Source organism: Corticium candelabrum, chromosome 17 (assembly GCF_963422355.1).
Source record: "Corticium candelabrum chromosome 17, ooCorCand1.1, whole genome shotgun sequence".
Taxonomy (NCBI): domain Eukaryota; kingdom Metazoa; phylum Porifera; class Homoscleromorpha; order Homosclerophorida; family Plakinidae; genus Corticium; species Corticium candelabrum.
The window spans coordinates 3,262,002-3,287,831 of NC_085101.1; the positions used below are offsets into that span (position 1 = coordinate 3,262,002).

General features: G+C 39.8%; 6 protein-coding genes across 6 annotated transcripts; 5 read left to right on the forward strand and 1 right to left on the reverse strand.

Annotated features, from left to right (window-relative positions):
* Nucleotides 1-292: 292 nt before the first annotated feature.
* LOC134193322 (uncharacterized) lies at nt 293-1,311 on the forward strand. The gene is made up of 5 exons (XM_062662150.1): nt 293-326; nt 389-426; nt 504-659; nt 735-833; nt 947-1,311. The coding sequence occupies exons 1-5, from the start codon at nt 308-310 to the stop codon at nt 1,115-1,117; spliced, it is 483 nt and encodes a 160-aa protein (XP_062518134.1). The 5' UTR covers nt 293-307; the 3' UTR covers nt 1,118-1,311.
* A 566-nt stretch (nt 1,312-1,877) lies between these two features.
* LOC134193342 (uncharacterized) lies at nt 1,878-6,594 on the forward strand. The gene is made up of 2 exons (XM_062662178.1): nt 1,878-2,224; nt 6,106-6,594. Exons 1-2 carry the CDS (start codon nt 1,921-1,923, stop codon nt 6,450-6,452), a joined length of 651 nt encoding a protein of 216 aa, XP_062518162.1. The 5' UTR covers nt 1,878-1,920; the 3' UTR covers nt 6,453-6,594.
* A 2,923-nt stretch (nt 6,595-9,517) lies between these two features.
* LOC134193249 (uncharacterized) lies at nt 9,518-10,613 on the forward strand. Its single transcript, XM_062662071.1, has 2 exons — nt 9,518-9,895; nt 9,957-10,613. The coding sequence occupies exons 1-2, from the start codon at nt 9,598-9,600 to the stop codon at nt 10,301-10,303; spliced, it is 645 nt and encodes a 214-aa protein (XP_062518055.1). The 5' UTR covers nt 9,518-9,597; the 3' UTR covers nt 10,304-10,613.
* Nucleotides 10,614-14,432: 3,819 nt separating this feature from the next.
* LOC134193414 (uncharacterized) lies at nt 14,433-15,204 on the forward strand. The gene is made up of 2 exons (XM_062662247.1): nt 14,433-14,808; nt 14,863-15,204. The coding sequence occupies exons 1-2, from the start codon at nt 14,466-14,468 to the stop codon at nt 15,192-15,194; spliced, it is 675 nt and encodes a 224-aa protein (XP_062518231.1). The 5' UTR covers nt 14,433-14,465; the 3' UTR covers nt 15,195-15,204.
* Nucleotides 15,205-16,222: 1,018 nt separating this feature from the next.
* Nucleotides 16,223-18,105, reverse strand: LOC134193219 (zinc finger MYM-type protein 1-like). Its single transcript, XM_062662031.1, has one exon. The coding sequence runs from the start codon at nt 18,097-18,099 to the stop codon at nt 16,321-16,323; it is 1,779 nt and encodes a 592-aa protein (XP_062518015.1). The 5' UTR covers nt 18,100-18,105; the 3' UTR covers nt 16,223-16,320.
* A 1,859-nt stretch (nt 18,106-19,964) lies between these two features.
* Nucleotides 19,965-21,353, forward strand: LOC134193378 (kelch-like protein 8). Its single transcript, XM_062662212.1, has one exon. It carries the CDS (start codon nt 20,043-20,045, stop codon nt 21,213-21,215), a length of 1,173 nt encoding a protein of 390 aa, XP_062518196.1. The 5' UTR covers nt 19,965-20,042; the 3' UTR covers nt 21,216-21,353.
* The last annotated feature ends 4,477 nt before the right edge of the window (nt 21,354-25,830 follow it).

Here is a 25,830-nt window from a genome sequence, read left to right on the forward strand (position 1 = left end):
TTAATTAAAAATTTAAAAATTAAATGAAATTGCAATGGTAGTCCACAAACGAGTCTGCACGAACAAGACCACTCAGCGTCACCCATCCATGTATTATTGCAATAAAAAGTTAAAAAATGTACGATTACTAACATATCTAAAGTACTGCTTTAGCTCTACCCACCTTAGTTAATTAAGTTGCTAGGTTATACAGTGTCCATCACGGCTATTAATTTAATTAGTGGCAGTTTAAGTAAAGAAGCCATAAGTAATTAAGTTAAGCCCCAACCAGTGTCATACGCCAAATCTGGTGTGCAACCGTCACAAGATGCTACATGCCTACAGGGGTAACTGCGCACGCGTTCGGTACATATCACTAACTAATGCAACGATATTTATTTTGTGTAAGTGAGAGCCAGACATCCCCGAAGCTATTCGCGAGAAAAGGTTCGACCGTTTGCTGTGCAAACCCAAAAATCTTGATTTGAGTTTATACATACTCTTAGTTCAATCTGTTGCTGTAGATGATGAGCGACTTCAACTTCCGAGTAGCCGAACATCGTGAATCGCACGAACAGGAAGAAATGCGATACTGGGTTGGATCAACCGTTCGTTACTCATCTCAACCAGCAGTGCGATACGTTCTTCAAGCAGATCCACAGTACATTCAAGTTGATGAAGTATACGTCATGTCATTGCCTCTCCTGCGTATGCATACAATCTACATGACATCAACTGCGCATGATCTGTTTTAGGGACAAGCACAACCATCAAACTACCTGGCCCTATCACTTGTGACCATGCTGTTCTGCTGTTGGCCCTTTGGACTTTGTGCCTTGATTCATTCTAGAAAGGTTAGACTGGATATCAAATTTCTGAGGTGGCAACGCCTTGTGCCTGTACAAACTATCATAGCCGGAAACACAAATGCCGCTCTCTTGTAAAAACACTGTGCGTGTATTGATAGGTGTCCAGTCGATGGGAGAGCGGTGATCGCAGTGGAGCCATGCATTCGTCTGCTGCTGCTCGCGGTTGCAGTCTTGCTGGGATCTTTATTTCGCTTCTCTTTGTATTTGCAGCCGTTGTGGTGGTCATCATTAAGACTGCAGATCGGACAACAAGGCCGCATAGAGTGTGACGTCGTCTGTACGTAAACATTCACAGTAACGTAGACCGAAGAGATCTAGACAATTGTAGGTGTAAATACGATGCCACTTTACGTCAAAAATTTAACAGTGTCATGAATAATTTTTACGTACAAAGCTCTGTGTGTGGTGCTAGCAATTGCTATTAAATAAATTTTCCGTGATCACTGTTTTTGGTGATTTTACTTACAAACATTTAGATAGAATAATATTTCAGCGTCCCGCCATCTGTAGGTTATACATACACCTACCTAAATACTCTACGCAATAGGCCAGCAAAGATATAAATTTACAAACTAATAACAAGCGCTTGGCCACGTGGACACACTTACAAGATCTCGATTTCAGTCTAGATTTTACTTCAGCTGGTGATCGAGCTACAGTGCCGTGGCTGGTACAAAAAGTGTAGTTATACGCTCGCAACTAAGCGAGTAGGCGTGGTTTTGTACTTGTCTAGGATTTTAATTTTTTTAATTAGTTGCTATTTTGATATGTCTACATCGTATTTGTCGTCTATATGGCTACACTACCGTACCTACAGTACTGCTTTGCTGTATAAATTTACAATGACTGTATACTTGACGCAGAAGCTGCCTGAAAGTAAGAAGGGCCATCAGTGTCCGCCATGCACTTCTGCTAGCTGAGCGACAAATTATCAAGCAGAGAATAAACTGCCGGGATATTTACATACGGGATAACGCATCAAAAATTATCCTTTCTACGCCCTCTATTATTATTAACGGGAGTCCTAGAACAAAAGCGATTGAGTTAGCTACGGTAAGAGTGTAAACTAAGAATGGACAGAGTCGTATTTTGGATCTTATCAGCGGTCATACCGCCGGTCTTTGGTCTCTATCACCTCTATTCTTGTTCTGATTCGCGAAGGCGTTACTTGGCACTCTGTCCTATCTTTTTGGTTTCCACTGCAGCTGTATGTAACAATCTTTATCATTTCACTTTCAACCATGAAGACTACAATCAAGAGTGGCCAGCGAAGTTTGCTTCCGCACACAATGCTTGCTTGGGAGTCATACTAACATGGGCAATGATTGTAAGATGGTCACTACCATGCCATGCTCTCAGGAAATGCAGGTTATACGGTAAGAGAAAAACTGTTTGATATAAATTAATATAAATTAGCATCAGTCCCGGGTTAGGGTTGTTGGTATAGGTTACAAACTCTCCTGCAGTTGCTGAACTTGGTTACTTGTATGGATAAGAGTACGAATTATGAGGTTTCCAATGACTTCCTTTAGAACCAGTGGCGTAGAGACCTATGGAGAGATCTGGTGGGGCATGTGTGCAACAAAATTTCTATATTGGCTTCATGATTTGCCAAATATTGCGAGTTTCATGTAGCTATCTTGAACAGTCAGAAATTGTATTCATGATGACTATAGCGTATGTATTATCTTATTTGCACGTTGTCTACATGCTGCGAGCAATTAATATCTGCATAGTGGAACAGATCTGGCAGTGAAGCGTCAGCTGTGGTTGTCATAGTCATAGTTGCGAGACCGAAAATGAACTATTAAGTTAACATTAATATTTTATACATGTATATGTCGTTTTTAAGACAATACTAAAGTTGATTAATTTTGATTAATTAAATTTAAATATAAACATGCAATATAAGAATTTATGTCAATTAATGTATAAGATCATTCTAAGATGGCACATAGGGTTTTAAATAGGGACAACCTGGTGTTGTAGTATAAAATGCAAAGCCAAGGAAAGAATGCTCATTGGAGGAGGAGAAGGAAAGTTGCCTTCAGTTGTGAATAGATCGAGTAATACAACTTGGATAGAGATGGCCACACAGTGACACCGTTTTGGAGAAAAAATTGAACTGCTGCTACAACCGTACCATACTAAAGATCTTCTGTATTCTTAGACACCGTTATGTATAAAGGCATATTCAAAGTTGAGTGTTTTTCATACACAGTCACAAGCATGTAGCAATTAATTAATGATACGTACAATTCACTGTGTAAGTACATTTTTAAGTCAACAGTTACTTATACAGTACGTTTGTACGGTACTTGATATTGAAAATAATTATACTTATACAGTACATTTGTACGGTACTAGATATTGAAAATAATTATACTTATACAGTACATTTGTGCAGTACCAGAGACTGAGATCGTTACTCTTGTACAGTAAATTAGTACGGTACTAGATACTGAGATACTTACACAGCACGGTACAAGATATTGAGATACCTAAACAGTACATATGTACGGTACCAGATACTGTGATACTTATACTTATACAGTACATTTACACTGTACCAGATACTGAGATACTTATTCTGCACGGTACCAGATACTGAGATACTTAACTAAACTTATACAGTATGGTACCAGATACTGCGATACCTACACAGTACGTTTGTACGGTACCAGATACTAAGATACTTATACTTATACAGTACATTTGTACGGTCACAGAAACTGAGATACTTATACTTATACAGTACATTGTATTGTACCAGATACTGAGATAATTATTCGGTAAGGTAGCAGATACTGAAATACTTATACAGCACGGTACCAGATACTGAGATACCTAAACAGAACATTTGTACGGTACCAGATACTGAGATACTTAACTAAACTTTTACAGTACTGAACCAGATACTCTGATACCTATACAGTACATTTGTACTGTACCAGATAGTGAGATACTTATACCTACAAAGTACGTTTGTACGGTACCAGATACTGAGATACTTTTACTTATACAGTACATTTGTACGGTAACAGATACTGAGATACTTATACTTATACTGTACATTTGTATTGTACCAGATACTGAGATACTTATTCTGCACGGTACCATATACCTAGATACCTATACAGTATATTATACGGTACAAGGTGCTGTGATACTTATACTTATACGTACATTTGTACGGTACCAGATACTGAGATACTTAACTAAACTTATACAGTATGGTACCAGATACTGCGATACCTATACAGTACATTTGTACCGTTCAAGATACTGCGATACCTATACAGTACATTTGTACCGTACCAGATAGTGAGATACTTATACTTACACAGTACGTTTGTACGGTAGCAGATACTAAGATACTTATACTTATACAGTACATGTTTATTGTACCAGATACTGAGATACTTATACGGTACGCTACCAGATACTGAAATACCTAAACAGTACATTTGTACGGTACCAGTTACTGTGATACTTTTACTTATACAGTACATTTGCACGGTACCAGATACTGAGATACTTATTCTGCACAGTACCAGATAATGAGATACTTAACTAAACTTATACAGTATGGTACCAGATACTTTGATACCTACCCAGTACGTTTGTACGGTACCAGATACTGAGATACCTATACTTATACTGTACATTTGTATTGTACCAGGTACTGAGATACTTATACGGTACGGTACCAGATACTGAGATACTTATTCTGCACTGTACCAGATACTGAGATACGTATACAGCATATTTTACGGTACCAGATGCTGTGATACTTATACTTATACGTACATTTGTACGTTACCAGATACTGAGATACTTAACTAAACTTATACAGTATGGTACCAGATACTGTGATACCTATACAGTACATTTGTACCGTACCAGATAGTGAGATACTTATACTTATACAGTACATTTGTACAGTAACAGATACTGAGATACTTATACTTATACAGTACATTTGTATTGTACCAGATACTGAGATACTTATTCTGTACGGTAGCAGATACTGAAATACTTATACAGCACGGTACCAGATACTGAGATATCTAAACAGAACATTTGTACGGTAACAGATAATGTGATACTTATACTTATACAGTACATTTGCACGGTTCTAGATACCGAGATACTTATTCTGCACGGTACCAGATAATGAGATACTTAACTTATACAGTACATTTGTACGGTACCAGATACTGAGATACTTAACTAAACTTTTACAGTACTGGACCAGATACTCTGATACCTACACAGTACATTTGTACTGTACCAGATAGTGAGATACTTATTATACCTACACAGTACGTTTGTACGGTACCAGATACTAAGATACTTCTACTTATACAGTACATTTGTACGGTAACAGATACTGAGATACTTATACTTATACTGTACATTTGCATTGTACCAGATACTGAGATACTTATTCTGCACGGTACCAGATACCTAGATACCTATACAGTATATTTTACGGTACAAGATGCTGTGATACTTATACTTATACGTACATTTGTACGGTACCAGTTACTGAGATACTTAACTAAACTTATACAGTATGGTACCAGATACTGCGATACCTATACAGTACATTTGTACCGTACCAGATAGTGAGATACTTATACTTATACAGTACATTTGCACGGTACCAGATACTGAGATACTTATTCTGCACGGTACCAGATACTGAGATAGATATACAGTATATTATTACGGTATCAGATGTTGTGATACTTATACTTATACGTACATTTGTACGGTACCAGATAATGAGATACTTAACTTATATGGTATATTTGTGCGGTACCAGATACTGACATACTTAACTAAACTTATACAGTACGGTACCAGATACTGTGATACCTATAGAGTACATTTGTACCGTACCAGATAGTGAGATACTTATACTTACACAGTACGTTTGTACGGTACCAGATACTAAGATACTTATACATTACATTTGTACAGTACCAGATACTGAAATATCTATATTTCTACAGAACATTTCAACGGTACCATATACTGGGATACGAACACTTATGCGGTATATTTGTACGGCAGGTACTAGATACCAAGATGTCTTCTTGTCGTTTGCATGATACATACCAACCTTTTCCTAGCTATGTCTTTACTCTTATTCACAAAGTAATCCCTATGTAGGAAATTTTGAGTACGAGCCTGCATAGTAGTTTATTATTGGCTGAGACTAGCGTATTCTGTCTTTTTTATCTTATAGGTCAACGGTTTCTTGTTATTGTCTTGAGTTTGTGTGTGGTTGGCGCCAAGGCTGCAGGGGTGCTCTCTTGGGGTTGGTCTATTACAATGCAAATGACAGCAGCCATGGTGTTGGTGTTGTGGGACGTTCTAGACAGCTTGAATGTTTCTGTTAAAGTGCATTGCATCTGTATGGACGTACTATATATCGTCTCGGCTGTGATGATTATGACAATTGAAATGGTCGTGTCGGATTTTGATGGAAAACTGTGTGCGCTCAGAGTATTTTCTCTGTTGATGTACGCAATGTACTACATTAATGTGCTTACAAAGGCCATCTCTAAAAAGATTGACTTTCTACCAAAATAATTTTTATTTTTTCTGTAAGTAAATTTGCAAGGCAATGACTTAAATACTGACTGTAAAGCTAATTATTGCAATCAGTTGGTGGTTTGCTGCCACCTCAGTTTTTTGGTGATATTTCATGTGCTATACTTTGCGGTTGTTTATGGTTTACACAGCAATCTTACTACTTTTGTTGTGTCAATTTTCATAGTTGAGTTGTCTGGGATTTTGGTATGTTGACACTAGAAGACTGGGTAGGGTCCACATCGACACCGCACGCATGGCAGCGATAGAAATTGCGATTTATACCAGCATCAGTGACGAGTAAGAACAAGTAAGTTCTGTACTGCACATATACTGACTGTACTCTAAGTAAATCTGACACATGCGTACGTTGCCATTGATATCGAAATAGAAATAATGAAATCATGTCCTAGTATGTAATCTAAGTACGAGTTTGTGTGTTGGTTTGTATGTGCGAATGCAGTGCGCTCAAACCAATAAGCACAAATCAATAGTTGTCAATGACATCATCAGATCTGCAAAGTCTGATGATGCAATCGAGATCACGTGACGTTTCTACTACGTCTCACTCAGCAATTTTAAATTGCAACAACACTTGCTACAGAGGACGATGAGCAGCGACAATCTGGCTTCTCTGTCTCTGGGAGCAACATTCCAAGGGTTTACACTAGCTGTTGTATCATGTGTTGGGCTGGGATTGCAGTTTTGCCGGACTGAACAGCACGAAGAGATTAGTTTCTATCCAATTATGTTCTTTTGCGTCGCCACTGCCTTTTCTAGTGCCTATCACTTTACTATTGGAAACAGGAGCGTGAATCAAGGCTGGCCTACATTCTTCAACATTTTTTTGAACTTTCTATTGCAGTTCTGATGGCATAGGCAATTATTAAACATCTGTCACTCCTACCTCAGCGCAAGTTCGATTATGCGTTCAGTAAGAGAGCAACTGCAGACCAACTGGTTTAGATACTCAATTAATTAAGTTGTTCGTACGTACTGTGTAGGAATTACAATTTGGGTTATCGTTCTTGTTCTGGCACTTGTCTCCGGAGTCTGGATATACCTAAATTTATCACCAGCTTCAGGAGAAGAACTAGTTTCTTGCAGTTGGTGGGACATTTTCCATATTGTTGTTGTTGCGTCTTTGCTCTGGTTTGAACTCGAGATAACTGAAAATGGTGACATGATTCTAAATGTCATACATGCGTATACTGCTGGTGGTCTTCTCTGTTTGGTCGTTGGTTACATGCTACCTCAAATTTATTCGTTTTTTCAGTGTATCAAGGTTGTGCTGTTCTCAATCGCTGCACTGAAGCAAATAGATGTACTGACAATGGAACTCAGTCAGTTTGAGTTAGACAAAGTTGTAACAACGTCATCGTAACTCATTTAGCATTGCTATTATACTTGTTGCATTCTAAAACCTCGATCTATGTACACTTTAGCTATACAAACATTTGAACATTTGTTTTCCAAGTGCTAGCACAAATGATATAACTAGAGAAGATCTAAATCATTGCAGTTCTCTTGATGAAGAGCCTTTAGAGTATATGGGGCCTCTAAACAAGTCCGAGTTGCTGCAAATGGACACCGGGAGTCTGGAAAAGACACAATTGTCTTTTCTGATCAAACCCAAGATAAAACTACGGACATTGTCGCATCTCGTCATCTGAGTACACCTTCCTTACATATAGTTTACATGATATTGGCTGTATTCCTGAATGGCCCTATAGACGTGACTTTCCTCATTCTAGCGAAACAGTAATGGCTGTGTTTGACGGAAAAATCTTGACTGGCCACAGAACTCGAAACGAAATGTACATAACAGACAGCGTTAGTCAGGAACTGCTTAAAACTGCTAAATTTCCCGATAGTAGTGCTGCCTTTGATTGAATATTTATATCTGATGGCAAGATCTATTCTTTTTTTGTACATAAAGTTACATGGCAATTCAGCGTCTAAGACCTACTCATTAATTAGCTGATGACCAATAGACACTGGTATGTAAGAGATTTTCTCATATTCAGCTGGCTGTGATTGCCTTATTATTAACGGTAGTAGGAGACAAAATATTTCTAGCAGAAGGCTACAACAGAAGACCGAAGGCAGTAGCCGATGTCTTCATGTTAACACAACTACTAAAGAATGGCTAAGGTTGCCTAGCTAGCAAGCCTCGCATAGTGTAGCTGTTCTAGCTGTATTTGCAAAAGCTGCATTTGCGATATGTATACGCAGCTGGCGCAGAAATGAAGGAGTAAGAAGCAAAGCTGTTGAACTTTCGTCTCTAGAAAACTATGAATGAACGTCGTTGTCTTTAGCTACGACAGCTAGAGGAGCCGTGACAAACTCTAGTCGCTACAGGAAGTGAGGAAGATTCAGGAACGGTATCACGACTAGTTGTGTTCTGGAACGCTCATCTAGAGTAATGGATGTCATTACCAATGCTTGCAGCTGACGACGTCGATAGAGAACACTCGCGCATTACTGTAACTGGTGGATATCATAAAAACCGTTAAAAGTAGAAGTAATTAAATTTTAGAAACAAACTATTGATTGTTTTGTAGTTGAGACGAAAGATTAAACATTTTCGTTAATTTCATGAAAATTGATAGATAAATGATTGATTATTTTTCAATTAGCTATATATAATAAAACCATTTCTCAATGTATAGTCACTGATATCTCTCTAGCCATACACCTAAGGACACCAAACGCTTACACAATAATGTATTTTTACATTTAGCTAGGTGTGTTATATTCTGATCTGCACAGCACGTTTCCAGTTTGCAAGCGGAAAATTAATTTAATTTAGATGGTGTAACTTGGAGCATCTTTATGCATTAATTAATATATATATATATATATATATATATATATATATATATATATATATATGTCATTGTACTACTACAGTGTAGTTTATACTGTAATATAAATATTAGAAATTCGTAGAAAAAAGAACAAACTTGTCTGGAAATACCAGCACGTTTGCAATATTAATGGTGTACTGTATATACCTTGTAGCTTAAAAAATATTTGTTGTGTCCCGGATATATGGGTACCCGACGGTAATGGTGGACTAGCTGCTGTTGCAACGAACTGGTGATAATCAGAAGACACTTTTTGGACCACCACTCAGGGTATAATGGAAGCATTAGTACGTGGGCTTTTCACAGCGGTCATGTCTGTAATCGGATTAGTCTACTTTTTCTGTTGGTCTCCACGACTGCGTCTCCTAGGACTTTGTCACATCCTTCTGTTTTCCACAGCAGCTGCCTGTTGCAGCCTTTATCATTTCACGGCTAACAACGTATACGTAGACAAAGAATGGCCTAATACTTTTACTACAGCATTCGATACCTGCTTTCTGGTTGCACAAGTGTGGGCGATTCTCCTAAGATTTGCACTGCCATGTCATGCAGGCAGCAACTGTAAATTATTTGGTAAGTCAAAACTGTTTTCACGACTAGTTGATATTTTTCTAAATTTAGGTTTTGCAAATAGGTCAGTGTGTTCTTGTCATATTTCCAGTTTCGTGTCTAGTTGTGGTGAGGGTCGCAGGGCTGCTCTCTTGGAGTTGGATTACTACATTGCAGTGGTTGGCAGCCATCATACTGGTCCTATGGGATGTTATAGACAGCGTGAATGTTTCAATTAAAGTTGAATGCATAGTGATGAGCGTTGTGCCTATTGTGGGGTCCCTGCTGCTTTGGGCATTTGAAACGTGGGTGTTGGATTTGTATGGAATACTCTATGGGTTCCGGTTTATTCTTCTCTCAGGGTACGCACTGTACTATATCAATATGCTGGCAAGAGTTGTCTTGAAGAATGTTGTGACCTCCTTGAAATGAATTTTTTAGTTGAAATGAACACTGGATACATTTTGTAGCAGTTGTGTGTGTAGGTAATATTATTATTAATTTACGACCTTAGAGACAAATTTGACGGCCGATGTAGGAAGAACCATGATTGTTGCTATTTGTAGTACTATTTGATGTCACTGTTGTTATCATACATTAATTAATTAACAAATTATTGTAGATTAAATTGAGACAATGATAAACACTAAATAGCATCAATTAACTGGCAATTGAAACAATTGACCAGGTACAGTAGCATGGTAGTTTTTGGCATTCTGCTAAGTTACCATTCAGCATGCAGTCTCAGCCAGATTTCGCTCACAGGAATTGTTGTGTCGTTACCGACTTTATATTGGTTCTCTTTGCAGCTCGTTTACAGTGTTACGCAATACTACACCAGACTTCACTAAACTGGCTATATATAGTGTCATACTCTATGCTTATGAGTACTAGGGGTAGTCCCATAGTTCCTTACTCTACTACACTGCCTTCCACTAAATATCTCAATATCTCTTGGGGGTCTTCTATTGTTCCTTGTGGGATATCGTCGATTTTCTCTCTTTGTTGACTTTTCAATCTGTTTCTTTGTTGGCATGTTATCAGTCTGTTTCGACTGTGTCTCTGTTAACTCAGGGTGGCTAGGAGTAGTTGGTATCGAGTCTTCGATGGTAGAGTTTGTTGATGAGATTGCCTTCTCAGCACTGACTTCGGAATAGTTTCCAGCTTGTGGTGGAATCATAGTCGCTGTACTATCATGAGTATTGGAGGTTTGCTCCTGATGTACATCCTGTGGAAAACTTCTAATATCACGATGTAATATATGATTGACATGAACATACCTAGCCTGACCATTCACGTTTACAAGATAATTGCTTGGTCCCAGTGTCTGAACTAACTTTCCAGAGAGCCATCAACCTCGACTATCTTGTCTTGGGTTCCATACCGCCACTGATTCTTCAGGTAACATCTCACGATTTCCGGATGCAGCTTCTGTTTGGCTCTTCTGTCTGTCTCGAATCTCTCTCCAACTGTAGGTTTAACAAGGCTTCGTCTTGTTCGTAAGACTCTCTTCATTAGCCATTCGGATGGCGTTTTTCCTGTTGAGGTATTTGGAGTCGACCTACAATGCAGCAGCAGTATAGATAGTTGAACGTCACGTGATACAGTCCTGTTGCTATCCTCGCGGGGTTGGACCACGAAAAGCAAAGGGAAGCCTAAAACACAAGACTGGCTCCAGAGTTGCCAACCAGGAATACTGAAAATGCGTGAGATCTCAGATTTTCATCACTACTTTATATCTGTATATGGGCGTGGCCACAAAACTAATACCTAAATAACTAAAAAACAACACATAGTGTGTCAATACGTATTAGACAATAATTAACTAGCAAGTACTCGCAGAATTAGAATTTCTGCTAGTAACGGTAAACCAACATAGTTTACGCATGCAGTAAATCAGTCTCTCGTAATCAGCCCTCCCTCTTTTGGACTTCCTGACGACGTCCGAAAGTTGAAGAGGAGGGAAATTATGGAAGCGCGGACTAGTACAGTACTAGAATTGGCTGAATATGTTTGACAGCTTCAGAACTATACTTGCCTGGGATTGGTTATTCCTAATGATCGATCACTGTACGGCAGTCTCGTTAGATTCTAGATTTATATCAGACACTACAAATTTTTACGTGAATCTATGGTGTACCTACAGTTTTACTGTACACGAGTGCCTAGATCTTCCAACAATCTAAAAGTTGCGTGAGATCTGAGTTTCTTGCATGTGAGCGTGTGACCGGAGGGAACTTGAGTGAGACTCAGGCAAGTTGCGTGTGATCGAGTTGGCAACTCTGGCTCTATAAAGTGTCATACTCTATGCTAATGAGTACTAAGGGTAGTCCCATAGTCCCTTACTCTGCTACAGGAATCACGACAATTTCGTACTCGCAACACATAGAAATGGCTCAGTTCGGGTGTCCGAGATTAGGTCACGTGAGTCTGACATCTTGCCGTCTCTACTCTGCGAAAAGAAACGGTATACTAGAAAGACTAATTTATACTACAAAAAAAAGAGACGTGTAGCTATCAAACAAGACCACTTATGCGACCGCAACCACTACGTAGTTCCAGCACGAAAGTCGGCGTCCGAGCGAGTCTAAACGAAACTACACTGACCGTTCTGCTGCAACAATCGTATCGCAGTCATCCACAATTCTCAAGTACGTAGTAGCTAAGCACCAAGGCTAGCGATACAAAACAGACCGGGAACAAATCACAACGATCACCAGCCAAACAGGTGTCTGAGTTACAACTAAAAAAACTAGTCAGAGATGATCCGTGACTTTACCTTATTCCAATAACCACTCTCGTCGCTTCAGACATTCCAACAATGTTTCAAGGTTTAACGTCGATTGGCGTAGCAATTACAAGAGGACTGGCGGAGAGCTCCCCCCCTTGTGCGACAGTATGCTTTGCGCCCATGCCTTTTTTGTTGTTGCTATCACTTTAGAGAGCTTTCACTCCAGAAAGCACGCGACTCTGCCGTAGAAGCAATCATTCGAAAATGGTCTACACACTTCAGTTCTACTAGTGATGATTCTCTTACAATTCTTCTTGTTTGGGCTATGATAGTACGTTTCTCTTCTCTAGGCGTGAAAGAAGTGGTTTGCAGTAAGTTATCTCTATAGTCTACTAGCTAAATAGAGTCATCACATTGTATTTATTACGTGCATATAGAGTTAACTGTTTGGGCTATCATTTCTGTGACTACATACTTCACGTACAACTTCCTTGAAATTTCAGAATCGAATGTTTCTTGGAGTTGGTCTGAAATCTTTCAAGTTGTAGTTTGCTCAATGTTTCTCTGTTTCGATCTTAATTTGAATTACAATTGTCTAGTGGGGACAGAGAATACATGTAGAGATGTTGTGCTGTACATCCAAGTTGTCATTGGTCTCAATGTATGGCTTGTTGGTGACGGCTTGCCTGAAATCCATCTATTTCAGCACTGCCTAAAGAACTGTATGCTTTCTGTGTCTGCATTGAGATACATGAATTTTTTAGCAAGTCGTCGTTCTAAGAAATTTGAACATTTGCCCGAGCATCATGTTATACAATAGCAAGACTAGATAGTTACATTATAAAGCATTTTAGCTGTTGTTATAATTAATTAACTTGCTGTCTTGAAACATGGGTTTGATTTTTAGTGTAGCAATGTTTGGGTAGTCAGATTACCTCTAGTTATAGTAACAACAAATTTCTGGTTTTACATGGTATACACAAGTGCAACACGCCTCCATGATTCAAAAAATCATCATCATCATCATCATCGTCATCATCCTCATCCTCATACTCATCCTCATCCTCATCCTCATCCTCATCCTCATCCTCATCCTCATCATCATTGTCGTAGATAGCGAGACTTCTAATCCGAGTCGCACAACACAAGGGAGTGGTCTGTATGTTAGCTACACACACACACACACACACACACACACACACACACACACACACACACACACACACACACACACACACACACACACACACACACACACACACACACACACACACACACACACACACACACACACACACACACACACACACACACACACACACATACACATACACACACAAACATATATATATATATACACGTATACACACACACACACACACACACACACACACACACACACACACACACACACACACACACACACACACACACACACACACACACACACACACACACACACACACACACACACACACACACACACACACACACACACACACACACACACACACACACACACACACACACACACACACACACACACACATATATATATATATATATATATATATATATATATATATATATATATATATATATATATATATATATATATATATTTTATATATATATTTATTTATTTCTTACACACCTACTCACATACAGGGAAGTGTATATATATATATATATATATATATATATATATATATATATATATATATATATACAGTTATATGGTCTATTCTAACGAGCAGCGATCTGAAGATGCATAAATATGCAAAGTTATATACGGGATACGTAAAGCTTCTGGGCGGAGCTCACGTTTGACCATTATTCTCTGCGTCATCGTCTTCTAACGAAATGGAGGCACTATCTATATTATGTATGGGTGTGTATGACGGATTTAAAACTGTATTCCCTACACTCATCATCTTGAGTATGCCTATCACGTGCGTTTTCCGCCTCTGCTTGGTATCTCCACGAAGACGTCTGCTAGAATTTTGTCCTATGCTACTGCTGTTCACTGCAGTAGTTTGTAGCTATCTTTGTCGTCTCACTTTGAACTATGACGGCGTAGATCAGCAGTGGCCAATGATTTTCAGGTCAGCTCAAAATACTTGTATGCTGGTAGTACTATCATGGGCAGTGGTTGTGAGATGGGAATTAAAATGGCGGCGTACTCGCGACATCGGAGAATATTTCGGTAAGGAAAAAACAAGTGATGTTAATTACTAGTAGCCAAGATTGCTTTTGCTAGGTCTATGTTTTTTTGCCATTGTCTCAGCTTCAATTGTAGCTGGCGTCAAGGCTGTAGGGTATCTTCCTTGGAATTGGCTTACTACATTACAAATGGCAGCAACTGTGGTTGTGGTGATAGGGAATGTTACGGAATGTGAGGAATGCATCTGTTGGGATGTACTATGTACCGTCTTGGGTCTGATATGCATGACCCTTGAAACGTTGCTGTCAGATTTTTATGTATACAGCATGTACGTGCTCAGGGTATTCTTTCTGTCGTTGTCTACATTTGCCCAAATTGTGATGCTTACCAATGATGTCTTGAAAACGACTAAGTATTTGCCAAAATAAAAATTTTACTTTTGTGTGATCGAATCTTGAAAAGCAATAACGTATTGTAAATGTGTGAAGTATCCATTTACAGTGTTGAGTTGGCAATTTATTGTCATCTAAAATTATTGTCGTTTCTATATCTACATACGTAGCAATCTTTAGATGTCAATTTGATAAATTTTTGAGTTGTCTACAATATCTATGATAACAATTTTATAATCAGTGTAAGATAGATTACGAGAGAATGACCAATAGAAATTTCCATTTATATTAATATTTGATAAAATCTTTTAAAACTGGTTGGCAAGTGTGTTCTGCACTTGTACGCATTTGATTTAAATAATACGTATATGCATGTGTACTTCATAAGATTGATATAAAAATATAAGTAAATCTACACGTTACATTACACAATATTAAAATCATCTAGACTACGTACCGATAGGTCTACTTGCTTCTATTACGCGTGCAAGCAGTGTGTTCACGGTTAGAGATTTAAAAAGTACACTCAAAGTAGTTAATCTAATTAAATTTACAAAAATTAGTAATGCAACCGAGATCACGTGACGTCTTACTTTGCAATTCTGAAGTGTGAGAAAAGCTAACGTGGAAGGCAACGTTGTGCTAGCTTTCCATCTCTGGAAAATGTATATATTATGAGCATTTTTAATACTACAAAAGTGTAAAGCTGGGGATGGCATTTAGATGGGCACTAATAAGTTGTTTAGCCTTTCTTCGAGAAGGAGTCGTGTTTTGCTAAAGCAGGGTTCATATTACATTGCTTTCTTTCTGCTAGGATATGCTGCATTTTGCTTATAAACTTATAACACATACACTACATTGTCAATACTGCTAGAGGTCATGCGGAGTGCAGTAAGTGATACGCTGTCATCACGTGCTCTAGAGACTACGGCCATGAGCAGTGTCTATACTAGCAGCTTTGTGATCAGTGACCATATTTCTACTGCCAGCAAATTAAACGAATGTTCTTTTGGAGCAGCGGCGTAACCAGCCTTGTAAGACTGGGGGGGGCACTCGAGCGCGGGCATTTGCACTGTAGACGGCGAGTAGTATTTCGTAGAGTTGATATTGTACTTCCTGAAGAGCTCTCACACTGTGCGGTTTTTACACTATAGACAGCAATCTACTTTAGTAACTTAATTCTCCTGTTCTTGTCTATTCTAGCAAATAACTCAATTGCTTCGTCAATGTCTATTTTTCCAGAGAGGTCTCTCTCTATTGCAAGCAAAGCCATACTGTTTAACCGATCTTGACCCATACCGGCCCGAAGATAGCTTTTTAGCCTCTTCAGACACGAAAACGAGCGTTCGCAAGATGCTGTTGACACACCCATAGTCAACACTATGGTCAGAAGTTTATACAACTCTACAAACGCCTCTTTGACTGGCAAGAGATGGTGTAAGACGTCAGATAAAGAGTTTACATCCTTCTTCCTTGCAAGAAACCGTTTGCATTCTTCGGCTTGCACAGAAATGTCCTCAAAATTTAGCTTGTAGTGGACAATCAATGGCTGCATAGTAGTTGCATTGAGAAAAGATGATCCAGGCATGCAAGCGCTACATGCCCTTATCAGTGGACGAGTCTCATGGGAAAATCGGCGCTTCATTTCTCCTATGATTGAGTCAAGCACTTCGTAGTAGACGGAAACTCTAACATAGGTTTCGACGTCCTCTGAAATAACTGGTTGCCTGCCGGTCGTTTCCATTATTACGTACTCATCTAGACGTGTTGGCTGATGGCTGACTCGATTGCGGCGCCTCGACTGGGAAAGATCACCAAGGTCCACTTCGTTGTTTCTGGCCAGTTCTTCGATATCATTCCATAGATTCTTCCACAATGATGAATCAAATGACGCCTCTCTCCATTCAAGCAAAGTGTCTATTGCCGTTTCTACCAAATCTACGGCTGCAGCTAGATCAAGTTGCTTACTCTGCAGTACATCTGAAACCCCCTTTGTCAGTAGGAGAGCTTTCTTAAATATGACGGTACAAGCAATGAACTGTAGAGACTGAATCTGACTTAGTAATCCTTTGGACTGCACCGCACGATCCTTGTTGTTCCCCTCAGAAACTCGACGAAGAGTCTCTATGATTGCTTTGTACCCGTCGTGTACAGCTCTTACACTGTCTACCCTACATGTCCACCTTGTGTCTGATAACCGTTTAAGATGAACCGGTTTATACGAGGAATTGATTTCCTTCATATTCTCCTGAACACATTCAAGTACGCAGTGAACGGCCGACGAAGATACGAAAACGTAAAGGGAATTCAGAAGTGAAAAATATTCGTAAGCGACTGGGATAGTTTTGCAGCAGTCTACGAGAGCCAGATTCAGACGGTGTGCATAACAGTGACAGTAAGTAGCCTGAGGACACATAGTCTTGATTTTCGCCTGGACGCCTCCATGCTCGCCGCTCATTACATTCGCTCCATCATAACTCTGAGAAACACACATTGACAAATCAATGCTACTCTCACCCAGTGATTTCGTAATAGAGTGGGCGATTCCCGCTGCAGAAAGATCGGTTAAAGCAACGAATCCTAGGAACCGTTCACACACATTGCCTTCAAAAACATATCTCACAACCAAGGACAGCTGTTCGCTTTTGCTGACATCACGTGTTTCGTCTGCCATGAGCGTGAAAGCTCCACTTGCCTTTAACTCGGAGCAAATCTTGTCCTTCACCATCTTTCCAAGTATATCCAGTATGGTATTTTGGACATTAGGTGATAGGTATCTGGCATTTCTAGGAAGGCTATTCTTCTTCTGCTGCAAGCGAGCGTCTTGATTGACTAGGAGGTCTAAAATAGCTCTAAAATTTCCTGGGTTCTCCGACGTCTCTGATTCGTGGTGTCCTCGCAGTGGTATATTTTGTCGCGCAAGGGTGAGAATCACTGTCATAACTGACTTCAGGTAGTGCCGATTAAGCATAATCTCCTTTTCTTCCACATCCCGTAGTTGGTAGTCCACACCGAATTGAACCTTTTCTCTTTCTGCAACAAGACGTTGTTGCCATACTTGCATGTTCGCTCGGTGGTTCGCGGATTCCGCGTGCTGTTTCAGGGCTCCACTTTTACCCTTAGCCTTCTTCCATCCCCAAAAACCAAATTGTAGTGAATGCTGGATCAACTCGACTAACTGCTCCTACCTTGAGGTGACGGCAGGGGTAGCAGTATATTGCATCTTTCGCTATGGAATATTCTACCCACGTGAATGCCTTGTACCATTCAGGAGAGAAGGAGCGATGTTTCGAGCCGAACTTAGTTGTTGGAAATTTTGACAGGAGGGGCTGCGCAGGCCTATCTCCAATATGGCGTGACAGATCTGTGAGCGGAACATACATGCAATAATTAGTTAGAGTACTGTACCGACGAAATTGTGTTACAAGATAATAGATATTTCGTGTACCTGCAGGTGATTGTAAACCTTTCATGGCGCCTGGTGCATCCTCCGATTCCTCGGCACAGTCCGTCTCGGGATTTGTCGGTGATCCACAATCTAGATCTACTTCCAGCTCAGAATCTGCATATATGAGTGCAGGTGCTACAGCAGTTTTCGGTGACACAGGCCCGCTGCTGGCCATGGAAAGATCTACAGTTGCTACGGAACTACTGAAACTGCTCTCGTAACTGCTCTCGGCAAGGACATGTGCCGAAGGAGATAGACATAGTGACTCCGAGGCAGAAGCAAACTCAGACTCAGCATTCTCGCTAATGCCTACCGTAGACGCCGATTCGGAATCCGTAATCACATGCCCTTCTGTACCAACTGAAATGGGAGAATCTGCCCTCGACCTGGTGACATCCTACAGTTACTAGCTAGCTAGTACAGACAGCAAGAGCACACCAGTCACAATTTCACAAACCTCTTGGGCTGAAAGAAAGTCAGAATTGTTTCATTTCTGCTGTTTCCTGACCGTTTCCGGGAAGCCTTCTTCGTATGTGCTTCAGTCATTATAAGCCACGTGTTCGTACATAACGTGCGCTAATTCCACTGACCGGGTGTAAGCATAAAGCGCGCTAATTCTTTTCTAGGTCAGTAGCTCATTTAGCATCTGATTCTGAACATTGGACAATAGGGTTACAAATCAAAGAAAGCTAAAAGTCAAATATTTGGGGGGGCACGTGCCCCCCAGGCCACCCCGTAGATACGCCACTGTTTGGAGGTAAGCGTTATCGCGGATCTTGGGAAAGAGCTCCAGTCGACGTTCTAGACGTATTTGACCTCGTGGAAAATCATGAAGAATTTCTGGAACTATTTTTACAAGTAATGGAAGAGATGATTACTATTCGACATCCTAACGTTGCCCAGGTGTATGGTGTGGGTTTGGGCGGCGAGGTATACGTCTACCAATAGTCAGTGAACTCTTGTTTGTGACTCTGAAGGATCGCATCGGCAGTGAAAGCCCTATGACACACTTCGATCTTGTAGATGTTCTTTACGGTGTATTGAATGGCTTAAGATTTCTTCACGAGAGTACACCACCCGTTTTACATGGAATGCTGACTGCAGACAGTGTTTGGATGTCACGTGATCTGAGTCAGGTGAAAATAACTCACATATGCACGGCAAGATTGCTAGTAGAAAAAGGTCGACCTTCTTGCCTTTAGTCTGCACGACACTACCTTGCTCCAGAGGTAGTAGAAAATCTCTCAAGTTTGTCAACATCCGCTGATGTATTTAGTTACGGAATGTTGGTGCTGGAAACTGTAACAGGTGAACTTGACCATACGTTTTTCTCAGCGTCTGAAGATGGTATGGGTTTTTGTCGTGAACAATCTCTTTTGTCTGTTGTAAGCGAATGTCAATGTTCAACAAGTGAAAGACCTACTGCCCAAGAAATTATGAACATTTGTTTTGCGAGTGCTGGCACAAATCATTGCACTTCTCTTGATGAAGAGACTTTAGAGTCTACTAGGCCACTAAACGGTTCCGAGCTGTTGCAAGTAGAAAGCGAGAGTTTGGAAGAGACACAATTGTCTGATGAAACAACGTGTACGGACATTGTCGCATCTAGTCGTTTGAGTACAACTTCCTTACAAGATGAGGAAAGTCATGTAGTGCAATCACTGCAAGATACAGACAGATTTAGGAGACTGAGAGAAATATCTGAGAGATACCTCTCGATTTCGATCGGAGGTTCTAGTTTACTTGACATTATCTGTATTCCAGAATGGCACTTTAGACGTAACTTTCCTCATCCTGGTGAAACAGTGATGGCTGCGATCGACGGGAAAATCTTGACTGGCAACAGAGGTCGAAACGAAATGTACATAACAGACAGCAATAGTGGGGAACTGCTTCACACTGCCATATTTCACAATAGCAGTGCTGCCTTTGATGAAATATTTATATCTGATGGCAAGATATTTTCTGTTTTTGTAGATGAAGTTACATGGCAGCTCAGCGTCCATACCTACTCATTAACAGATGACAAATGGACACTAGCATGTGAGAGACCTCCTAATATTGAACTGGCTGCAATTGCGCTAGCGGTAGTAGGAGACAGAGTATTTCTCGCAGGAGGCTATAACAGAAGAAGAGAGAGGGTAGCCAATGTCTTCATGTTTAACACAACTACTAGAGAATGGCTACGGTTGCTTAGCATGCCTCAGGCAAGGTCTGGCTGTTCTAGCTGCATATACAACGGCTGCATTTGCTACGCAGCTGGAACAGAACGTGGACAGGTACAAAGCAAAGCTGTTGAACTTATGTCTCTAGATAACTATGAATGGACGTCGTTGCCCTCAACTACGACAGCTGCAGGAGACGTGACGACTATTCATGGTACTCTAGTCGCTACAGGAGGTGTGGATGATTCAGGAACGGTATCACGACGAGTCGAGTTCTGGGACTATCATCAAAACTTATGGATGCCATTACCAAAGCTTTCACAGAGGCGATTCAATCACTGGATGGCAGTCGACGTCGATGGAGATTATTCGCGCATTATTGTAACTGGTGGCTACGATAAAAATTGTCATATGACAAGTACAGTAAAAGTCATTGAATTTTAAATATTATTATAGGAACAAACTAGTTGTTGTTTTAAACTTAAGGCTGAACTTTTTCTTAACTTTAATTAATTAATTAATTAAAGCCGTTTCTCAATGCACTCATTGATATTTCCTTAGCCTCTATACCTAGGAGCGCGAATGGTCTAAACACAATAATGTATTTCTGACTACACGTGGTACGTTTAGCCAGTTGTGCTCTAATATGATCAGCATGTCTTCCAGTTGTATTGAAAGCCGATATCATGCAGGCGCGAAATTACATATTAAATATGGTAATATGGAGCTGCACCTCTTCATGTTTTATGAGAACACCTGGCACTCATTTCTAGGTGCAACCTTACCTTAACTAGATAGCTAGGGAGCTAGAGTAGAGTAGACATTCGTAAATTAAAAAATAAACAATCTAGTCAGGAGATACCTAGCACGTTTGCTGGAAGCAGTATTGTACTATACATTGTAGAAACCAAATAGACTTGTATAGAGAAATCCGTGGCATCCCGTATATTTGCGTATTCAAACGGTAAATGGAGCTGCTGGAATGTAGCTGCTTTTACGACAATCTATACATGTGGCGATAATCTTGGACGACTACTCAGGGATGAAAACATTTATACGTGGGTTCTCCACAGAGGCAATGTCTTTAATCGGATTAATCTACTTTCTTCATGACTGCGCCTTCTAGCACTCCGTCACATTCTTCTGTTTTCCACAGCAGCTGCCTGCTGCAGCCTTTATCATTTTACGGCAAACAACGTATACGTAGACAAAGAATGGCCCACTTTTACTACAGCATTCGATATACCTGCTTCCTGGTTGCACAAGTGTCGGCGATTCTGCTAAGATGTACATTTCCATATTATGCACTGCAGGCAGCGATTGTAAATTATTTGGTAAGTCAAAGCGTTTGCACAAATATCAAATATTTTTCGAAATTTAGTCAAGTAGGCCAGTGTGTTCTTGTCATATTTCCTGTTTCTGCATAGTTGCAGAGCTGCTCTCTTGAAGATGGATTCCTACATTGTAGTGATTGGCAGCCATCATATTGGTGCTATGGGATGTTATAGACAGCGTGAATGTTTTCATCAACGTTGAATGCAATGTAATGAGCTTTGTGCCTATTGTGGGGTCCTTGCTGTTTTGAGCTTTTGAAACGTGGGTGTTGAATTTGTACGAAATACTCTATGCGTTCTGGTTTATTCTTTTCTCAGGGTACGTACTGTACTATATAATTATGCTGGCAGGAGTCTTTTTGAAGAATATTCTAACTCCTTGAAATAAATTCTGAATTAGGCGGCTATATCAGATTCAGTGTTGTGCAGAAATGATGTAGAAAATAAATTTTTAATTTGTGATTCTATGACTGACAGTAAATTTGTTGATCAGAAATGGCTTCAACACTTCATCTCTACTAGTGACTCTTCTAGTACAATTTTTCTGATATGGGCTATGGTAGTGCGGTGTTTTTCTCTAGAGGGGCCAAAATGGTTATGGGTACGTTATTTCCAGACACCAGTTTATAATACTGTATCTACATTACGTTCTCTATACGTGTTTAAGTTTGATTATTTCGTTTATCTTTTCTGTGATTACGTACGTCATTTATGTCTTACTTTCATTTTCGGATGTTTCTTGGAGTTGGTTTGAAATCTTTCATATTGTCGTTAGCTCAATTTTTTGGTTTGACTTTCTTTGTCAATTGAAGCCATGGAATCCATCTTTTAAAGACGAGCACATCCTAATTGTTTATGGTCTTGCCTTTTGGGCTTTTGGTTACGGGTTTCCTATCATCTATCCATTCCCACACTGCTTCAAAACCTTTCTATTCTTAGTGGCTTTATTGCAATACATAAATTTGCTAACAACTACACATACCGGTACTCTATTAGACCATAAATGGTTATAATCATATATATATATATATATATATATATATATATATATATATATATATATATATATATATGATTATAAGTACATTATATTCATACATTAGAAATATGATATATATACATATATCATATTTCGGATCCAAGCATACAAATATTTAATTCAACTGTAGGTCGAGTCATGTTCAAGCTATGGTTTTAATTAACTGCCCAACTGTCCACTGGTTGGTGGAAACGCTTTACTAAGAAAAGGCACCCTGACATCAACAGTCGTAAGGGAGAAAGCTTATCACAAGTACGAATGGCTGCATCAATTCAGAAACTACTACAAAAGTACTATCACAAGCTTGAAGAGACATTGGTATTAAACAAGATCATAGCTAAACAAACCTGGCCAGATCTTAATTGTGATGAGTCTAGATTTCAACTTTACCACAAACCTGGAACGGTAGTCACCAAATGAGGTCAAAGCATGCATACAGTGATACCTGAGGGAACAAAACCCAAATTATTGTTATCGCATGTGTAAGTGCTACTGGCTACACCCTTCCTCACATAGTTATTTTTGATAGAAAGGGGCTCATCCTAACTATGGCAGAAATACCTGGCACAAGGTATGGTTTGAATGAATCAGGATAGACAGCAGCCGTTTCGAAGGCTGGTACCAGGAAGTCTTCCTAACGTTTGTACCTGCTGTTCGCCCTATTGTTCTTTTGTTAGATGGGCACTCCTCTCATTGCAACCCTGCTGTTATAAAGCGAGCAGCAGAAGACAATGTCACCATCTTTGTCTGCCGCCAGCTGCTACTCGTTTGACCTAGCCTTTGGATCATGTATGCTTTAGTGCACTAAATGCGTCCTGGAATGAAGTGTGTCAATGGTATGTTTCTAGTAGGCAATATCACAGCAAGTTCAAAAGAACTGGCATCCAGCCATTTGATAGAAATGGCATAAAATTACCCGATAAGCAAGATATTGTGAAAGGCTTCTAAGAAGAGTACAACACTGTTGCATTTGTGTCGTTTTTAACCCTTCAGCTAACCGCTAGCTGATCAGCACACCCTAGCTGCCTCGTCTCAAGATGAAACAGCAAAAGTCACTTACAGTTACCATCCACTCCAGGCTATCCAAGTCGGAAATGTCATTACCATATACAGAGTCTGATTTACCATTGTTTGAGACTCGGTTTGAAAACGGACATGACCCAACGCATGATAAACGTTACAACTCATGGCTCTGTGAGAACGACCCAGAAACGGCTATTCTTGCACAGCCCCAAATAGTGTTATCGCAAGTTACAACACCTGTGAAAAGCTGTCTCATTGGCAGGTGTGATTCTAGGCAACCCACTTGCCACCTTCCATACATTCCAGAGGTTGTTCACAAGGTTGCAAATACACCAGAAAGTAAAGTGTTGACCAGTGAGGAAAACTTGGCAAAGATAACAAAAAAATCAAAAGAAAAGAATCAGAAGCAAAGAAAAAGCAACAACGAAAGGAAGAGAGACAAGCAAAGGCAGATGTAAAGGCAAAGTCAACGGAGCAGAAGAAAGAAACTAGAAACCCGACAAAGGAACAAATTCAAACAGTTCACACAAGAAGAAGAACAAAGCCACAGACACTGAAGGACACAGAAATGAAAAAGACGGTTTCTAGTACAGATTTTGACTAATGTTCTTCTAGAACTACTATTGTAAATAGTGTGATTTTGCTGTAAGTACCATGCAGTTGCCAGATACTAGAAAATCTCGTCAAACAAGAAAGAAGCGAGATAGGTGCTGTAGAAAGCCCCTGATATGAGTCATGCAATCTTTCAGTGTTTCATTGACTACAAGTGGTAGGCTTGACCAAGCACTTTCTCCTTGTGAAGTGAGCATCTGCAACCAACCAACAGCAGATGATTGGGTTATTTGCAGCAAGTGCCACCATGCCTGGCATGGAAAATGTGCTACTGATATAGAAGAGCCCTTCTGTTGTTCAAACTGTAATTAACTAATTAGCAACATAAATGTTAATTAGCCTAAATATTGAAGTTTCCCTTTTATTTTCAGCACTTCATAGTCAAATAAAATTTTAGAAGTACAGCACTCATTAATTTATTAAATATATTTACCTGCAGCTCTGCAAACAGACTGAGATAAAGCAAAAACCGAAATGGCGTTATATCATTGACCAGGTACAGTAGCAAGGTAGTTTATAGCACTCTGCTAAACCATTCAGCATGCAGCCTCAGACAGATTTCGCTCACAGGAATCACGACGATTTCGTACTCGCAGCACATTGAAATAGCTCAGTCTGGGTGTCCGAGATTAGGTCACGTGAGTATGACATCTTGCCGTCTACTCTGCGAAAAGGAACGGTACAGTAGAAAGACTATAATATAAACTACAAAAGAAGAGACGTGTAGCTATCAAACAAGACCACTTGCGCGACCGCAACCAGTACGTAGATCCAGCACGAAAGTCAGCGTCTGAGCGAGTCTAGACGAAACTACACTGACCGTTCTCCTGCAACAATCGTGTAGCAGTCATCCACAATTCTCAAGTATGTAGTAACTAAGCACCAAGGCTAGCGATACAAAACAGAAAGAGAACAAAAGAACAACGAACACTAGCCAAACAGGTGACTAGTAGATGTTTAGTTCCGTGATATGATCCGGGACTCTACCTTGTTGCAATGACCTCTCTCGTCGCTTCAGACATTGCAACTATTTTTCAAGGCCTAACGTCGG